The sequence below is a fragment of the Belonocnema kinseyi genome, chromosome 7, assembly GCF_010883055.1.
Source record: "Belonocnema kinseyi isolate 2016_QV_RU_SX_M_011 chromosome 7, B_treatae_v1, whole genome shotgun sequence".
NCBI classification, from domain to species: Eukaryota; Metazoa; Arthropoda; class Insecta; order Hymenoptera; family Cynipidae; genus Belonocnema; species Belonocnema kinseyi.
In genome coordinates this window covers 31,173,605-31,181,099 of record NC_046663.1, presented here as the reverse complement: position 1 = coordinate 31,181,099, position 7,495 = coordinate 31,173,605, and the positions used below count along the sequence as shown (strand labels likewise).

At 22.0% G+C, this 7,495-nt stretch overlaps 1 protein-coding gene across 2 annotated transcripts in view; it reads left to right on the top strand.

Moving 5' to 3' along the window:
* LOC117175786 (calcineurin-binding protein cabin-1-like) overlaps positions 1-7,495 on the top strand; it is a 98,446-nt gene that overhangs the window by 41,105 nt on the left and 49,846 nt on the right. For both annotated transcript variants that reach the window (XM_033365523.1, XM_033365522.1), the window contains exons 9-10: positions 2,226-2,379; positions 2,450-2,597. In XM_033365523.1, the coding sequence (XP_033221414.1) occupies positions 2,226-2,379; positions 2,450-2,597 (302 nt within the window). The remainder of the gene's footprint in view (positions 1-2,225; positions 2,380-2,449; positions 2,598-7,495) is intronic.

Genomic DNA, 7,495 nt, shown 5'->3' with positions numbered 1-7,495 from the left:
AGTTCCCATTCCTTTTCTAAAGCCCGTCTGATTATGTGGGATACTTTCTTTTTGTTCTACCTGACTCTCCAACCTATTTCTTAAGATTTCTGCATATATTTTTTTAATTTTGTTAGAAATTAATTTTTTGGTTAAAAATTGGTATTTTCGGATTAAAGAATCAACTGTTGTGTATAAAAATGTTCCTTTTTGGCTTAAAAATTCAAAATTTCAGATTAAATTTTTGTCTGCATGGATTGAAAACTCATTCTGGGTTAAAAAATTAACTATTTTGTTAAAAATTGTTTTTGATTTGAAAATTAATCTTTGTTGATTGAGGATTCCACTAGTTTTTTTTTTAAATTCGTATTTTTTTGGTGAATTCGACTGTTGCTAATTGAAAATTAAAATATTTTTTTGTGGAAATATTAACTATTACACGTATCATTCGTAATTATCTTTTGGTTATTTTTATATTTTTTTTATTTGAACACTAATTTAATTTTAATTATTTTTTTAATTTAACTATTTTTTTGGAAATTATTTTGTTTCGATATTTGTCTTGGGGGGGGGGGGGGGAAATCATGTTTTCGGTTTAAAATTCAATTTTTTAGTTAAAAATTCATTTCTTTGTATACAAATTGAACTCTTTTTTAAAAATTCATTTTGTTTTGGTTGAAAATTAAATTTTTTTAAATTTTGTTAGAAATTTTCTTAGAAATTAATTTCGTTCTTAAAAATTGGTATTTTCGTATTGGATACAAAACTGTTATGCATAAAATTGGCATTTTTGGCTTGAAAATTCAAGTTAAAAATTCATTTCTTTGGATAGAAATTGAAGGCTTTTTTTATAATTCGTTTTCTTTTGGTAGAAAATTAAATATTTTTAAATTTTGTTTTTAACAATTTTGTTAGAAATGAATTTTTTGGTTAAAAATGGCTACTTTCGGATTGAAGATACAACTGCTATGTATAAAATTGCCATTTTTGGCTTGAAAATTCAACATTTTAGATAATATTTTTTATCTTTATGGATTAAAAAATCCTTCCTAATTACAAATTTAACTCTTTTGATGAAAATTCCTGTTTTGGTTTAAAAATTAATTGTTTTTGCTTAAGGATTAGGCTATTTTATTGCGATTTCGCTTTTTTTGGTTGGATCAAACTGTTTTTGATTGAAAATTTTAATATTTTTCGGTGGAAATATTAACTATTGCACTTTTCGTTGATAATTATTTTTTTTGGTTGAAGATTCGTCTCTTCATTAAAAAATTGAACTATTTAGTTGAAAATTCCTTTCTTTTTTGTTCAAAATCAATTCTTTGAACATAACATTTAATTTTTACATTAAAATTGATCTTTTTGAGTTAAAAATACAACTATTTGTTTCAAAATTATATATTTTCTGGAAAATTTGTCTTTTTTGGTAGAAAATAAAAAATTCTTTTTTGAAAAATCATCTCTAGTTGAAAATTTATCTCTTTTGTTGAAAATTTCTGTTTTTCGTTTAAAAATAAATCTGTTTTGATTAAGAATTTAACTAGTTGGTTGACAAATCGCATTTTCTGGTTGAATTCAACTGATTTTGATTGATATTTAAAAATATTGTTCGTGGAAATATCAGCTATTACAATTTTCGTTGAGAATTTTTTTTAAGATTCGTCTCGATTTGGAAACTTAACCATTTTGTTGAAATTTCTTTTTTTTTTGTTTAAAATTATTTTTTCAACTCAAAATTTAATAATTAAATTTTTGTTTGATATTTGATCTTTTTGAGTCGAAAAATGATCTATTTGGCTAAAAATGATATATTTTGTTGAAAGCTTATATTTTTTTTTAGAAAATTAAAAACTCTTTTGAAAAATCATCTCAGGTTGAAAAATATACTATTTTGTTGAAAATTCGTTTTTATCTGAATTAAAATATTTTTTTAACTTAAAATGTATCTTTTTTCAATTGCAACTTGATTTATTTTTTTAAAAATTCATGTTTTCCTTTGTCATATGACTTTGGTCACTGAAAGTCTTTAAAATAAATTTAGAATTTTTTTTTATTTAACTTTATTGATCTTCTATGTGTAAGGTTGTGTTTATACCTGAAAGAAAAGTTTATAACAGTCAGAAAAAATGAAAAATCGGGCAGGAAAAAGCCAGAAAAAGTCATGGAATTTCGAAATCAGGAATTTTTTGCAACCCTAAATATATCCTTTCAAGGAAACAATGAGAAAATAATTTTATTATTTCAAGGAATGTTACGTTTGGTCCGAGGCTTGTTTAAACGAAGCCTGGAGCACTTATATAAATAGTTCGGATGAATCGGTGCAAAAGAAATGGGCAAAGTCTGTTTTAAAAATCCTCGAAAAACTGGACGCTTGTACCACTGAAGTTAGCACTTTCGTTGGTAAGAATTAAAACATTTTTCTTTCACAAAAACTCAAATTCGTTATTATATTTTATATTTTGTGTGGCAGTGCGATACTTGAAAGAAGAAGACCGATCTCGACTGGTTCAAAATTTAGTTCACATCATCTGCCATCAACTGGATGTTCCCGACAACACCACCGAAATGAATCTGAAGACTGTTTTGCCCTGGATTCTACTTCACTCTATTTTACAATAGTAAGTAAAAGATATATAAAAATTTATTTTTATGTACCTAAAAAAACCGGAATGTTTTTAGGGAATTTTTTTAATCTCAGAGAATTTTTTCGAGAGCGTGTTTATTATTTTTTAATTAGAATATAAAAATGAATTATTATGATTCCTAATTGATAAAATTAGCTTTGTTATTATTATTTGTTTATTTGTTAAGTCCATTTTGTTAAATTAGTTTTTTAATTGAAAATTTAACTACTCTATTTTTGATTAACCATTGATCGCTTTTAGTTGAAAATTTTTTCTTTTTGCTACAAAATTCAACAATTTGTTTTCTCGCTCGACTAAAAAATCTTTCTTTTGAAAATTAAAAACATGTTGAAAATTTGCTTTTTTGACTTAATAAAACTGTTTCTTTTTTATATGAAAAAATTGCAATATTTTTTGGTTGAAATATAACTACTACATTTTTTGTTCAGAATTGACTTTTTTGTAAATTAAAAATTTAATTGTTTGGTTGAAAGTTAAACTCTTTTTTTTAAATTTATTTTTCTGATTGAGGATTCGTCATTTAAATTGTAAATTAATTTATTTGGTTGAAAAATAAATTATTTTGTTTAAAATTCGTTTTCTTTTTGTCTTTTATTTTGTTTGAAAATAATATTTTTAACTGAAAAAATAATTTTTCTATTTTTGGTTAGAAATTGATTGCTTTTAATTTGAAATTTCAGTATCTGGTTGAAAATTCATGTAGTTTGTTGAAAATTTGTTCTCTATGGTAAAATTATACGATTTTTTTTTAAATTAAGCATTGTTTTTTTGTAAAAATATCAACTGGTACATTTTTAGTTCAAAGTTCATCTGTTTTGGAATGAAAATTTAATTATTTGGCAGAAAGTTAAACTATTTTGTTCAAACCTATTTTTTTTGGTTTGAAATTAATGATTTAAATCAAAACTGTATCCCTTTAGTTGAAAACTGAGCTTTCTTTAATTTTATTTTTTCTTTCGCTGAAAATTAATTTTTTTTTACTGAAAATTTGAATATCCCGGTTGAAAATTGAAATATTTTATTGGAAAATATTTTATTTTCGATTACAATTTTTCCTAATTGAAAATCTAACTTCCAATTAAATATTCCATCATTTTATTTCGAAATTTATATCTTTTGTTGAACATTAATTTTTGTAACTAAAAATTTAAATTTTCAATTTTTTGGTTCGATAATTATCTTTTTTGTTAGAAATTACCCTTCTTAGTTGAAAATTGATATTTTGGTCAAAAAATGTAAGTATTTTTAGTTGAAAATTAATTGTTAGAAAATTAATGTCCTTGGTTGAAAATTCATCTTTTAACTTAAAAATTAAACAGTTTTTTTCAATTTTTCCTCTCTCTTGACTGCAAATGTTCTATTAATTGAACATTTAACTCATTAAAAAGTCGTATTCTTTGGTAGAATTCAACTGTTTTTGATTAAAAATCAAAATCTTTTTTGTTGAAATATCAACTACTACATTTTTCGTTCAGAGTTAATCTTTTTTGTAATTAAAATTTAATTAATTGGTTGAAAGTTAAACTCTTTTGCTGATAATTAAATCTTTGTTTGAGATCCAGAACTTTAATTGACAATTCATCTCTTTCTTGAAAAATGACCTATTTTATGGAAAATTCGATTTTTCTTTGAGTTTGAATTAATTTTTGACTGAAAATTTAACTATTGTAGATTAAAAATTGAGTTTTTTGTTATATATATTTTTTTCTTAATGATTTTTTCTCTTTACCTAAATATGTAACTGTTAAACCTTCATCATTTTATTCGCAATTTGTTATTTTCTGGTTTAAAATGCATTTGTTCCAGTTAAAAATTCATTGTTTTTGTTAAAAATTCATAATTTTTTCGTTGAATTTTTCATTGGACGTAAAACTACGTGGTTGAAAGTAAAACTTTTTTTGGTTCAAAATTCATCTTTTTGGTTTAAAATTAATCTATTTCAGTTGATGATTCATAATTTTAGTTGTAAATTTATCACTTTGTAAATTCCCTTTTTAAACAAAAAAATTAATTTACTACCAAAAAAGACGAATTAACAATAAAATTGAAGAATTCTTAACCAAAAAGTTTAATTTTTGAGAATTTTTGAGCAATGTGTTAACAAAAAGATTAATTTACTACCAAAAAAACGAATTATCAATCAAATTCAAGAGTTCTCAAGAAAAAAGTTGAATTTTTAAGCAACCAGGATTTTTTAAAAGTTTTAAGTAGTTTAACTTTAAAACCTATTTCGTAAAATTTTTAACCAAAAAGATTAATTTTCAAACAGAAAGATTAATTTTCTGCCGATTTTTTTTTAAACAAAATTTTCAATTTTCTTAACCAAAAGTTAAATTGTTTGCTAAAAAATATTAATTTTAAAACAAAAAGATTAATTTTCTACCGAAAAAAAACGAATTTTTAACCAAATTTAAGAATTTTTAACCAAAAAGTTGAATTTTCATCTAAAAAAGATGGATTTTTAAACAAAAGATTAATATACTATCAAAAATAAGAATTTTGAACAATAGTTGAGAATTCGGAATCAAAAACTTGAATTTTCATCTAAAAAAAAACATAAATTTTTAAATGAAAAGACTAATTTTCAACTAAAAAAGATGGATTTTCAAACAAAAAGGTATTTTCTACCGAAAAAACGAATTTTAAACCAAATTCAAGAATTCTAAACTAAAAAGTTGAATTATAAAGTAATAATAGTTATTTAAAAAAAATAAAGATTAATTTTCTACCGAAAAAAATTAACTTTGAACCATATCTAAGAGTTTTCAACCAAAAAGTTGAATTTTCAACTAAAAAAGATGGATTTTTAAACAAAAGATTAACTTACTATCAAAAAGACCAGTTTTAAGTAATAGTTGAGAATTATTATTCAAAAAGTTGAATTTTCAACTAAAAAAACATACATTTTTAAACAAAAAGATTATTTTTCTACAGAAAAAATGGTTTATTAACAAAATTAAAACGTTCTGAACCAAAAAGTTACATTTTTAACTAAAAATTATGACTTTTTAAACAAAAATATCAATTTACTACAAAAAAAGAAGAATTTTTAAACAAATTAAAAAATTCTCAACCAAAACGCTTAATTTTCAACTAAAGATTTTTAAACAAAAGATTAATTTACTATCAAAAATACGAATTTTCCAGAAAATTCCAGAATTCTTAATTTTCAATCAAATTCATGAATTTTCAACCTAAAAGTTGAATTCTTAAATGAAAAGATTAATTTTCTACAGAAAAAATTGCTTGTTAAAAAAATTCAAAAGTTCAGAAGCAAAAGGTTACAATTTTATCTAAAAAATATGACTTTTTAAACAAAAAGATTAATTTTCTACCGAAATAAAAACGAATTTTCAACCAAATTTAAAAATTCTCAACCAAAAATTTGAATTTTCAACTAAAAAAGATGGATTTTCAAACAAAAAGGTATTTTCTACCAAAAAAACCAATTTTAAACCAAAAAGTTGAATTATAAAGTTATAGAAGTTGTTTTTAAAACAAAAAGATTAATTTCCTACAAAAAAAAACGAATTTTTAACCAAATTTAAAAATTCTCAACCAAAAAGTTTAATTATCAACTAAAGATTTTTAAACAAAAGATAAATTTACCATCAAAAAGACGAATTTTCAAGAAAATTCCAGAATTCTGAACTAAAAAGTTGGATTTTCAATCAAATTCATGAATTTTCAACCAAAAAGTGGAATTCTCAAGATACAAGGATTTTTAAGTAGTATAACTTTAAAACCTATTTTAAAATTTTTTAACCAAAATGATGAATTTTTAAACAAAAAGATTAATTTTCTACCGAAAAAACAAATTTTGAACCAAATTTAAGAATTCTAAACCAAAAAGTTGAATTATAAAGTAATAAAAGTTATTTTTAAAATAAAAAGATTCATTTTCTACCGCAAAAAAATTTAACCAAATTTAAGAATTCTTAACCAAAAATTTGAATTTTCAACTAAAAAAGATGGATTTTTAAACAAAAGATTTATATATTATCAAAAAGACGAATGTTGAACAATAGTTGAGAATTCTAAATCAAAAAGTTGAATTTTCAAGTAAAAACACATACATTCTTAAACGAAAAGATTAATTTTCTACAGAAAAAATTGTTTGTTAACAAAATTCAATCGTTGTGAACCAAAAGGTTAAATTTTTAACTAAAAAATATGACTTTTTAAACAAAAAGTTGAATTTTCAACTAAAAAAGATGGATTTTCAAACAAAAAGGTATTTTCTACAGAAAAAACGAATTTTAAATCAAATTCAAGAATTCTAAACCAAAAAGTTGAATTATAAAGCAATAAAAGTTATTTTTGAAACAAAAATATTAATTTCCTACAAAAAAACGAATTTTTAACCAAATTTAAAAATTCTCAACCAAAAAGTTGAATTTTCAACTAAAAAAGATGGATTTTTAAACAAAAAGATTAATTTTGACCCGAAAAAACTAATTTTGAACAAAATTTAAGAAATTAAAACCACAAACTTGAATTATAAAGTAATAAAAGTTAGTTTTAAAACAGAAAGTTTAATTTTGTACTGATTTTTTTAAAAAACAAATTTCAATTTTTCTGAACCAAAAAGTTAAATTTTTAACTAAAAAATATGAATTAAAAAAAAAAGATTAATTTTCTACCGAAATAAAAACGAATTTTCTACCAAATTTAAAAACTCTTAACCAAAAAGTTCAATTTTCAACTAAAAAACATAAATTTTTTAATAAAAAGATTAATTTTCAATCCAAAACATTAATTATATGAAAACGTACTAAAAACTTTAACATATGTACTATCAGAAAAAATGATTTCTCTAAATTCTAAAAGGTTAATGTAAGTGTAACGTTACTTTAACTGCCCCCCCCCCC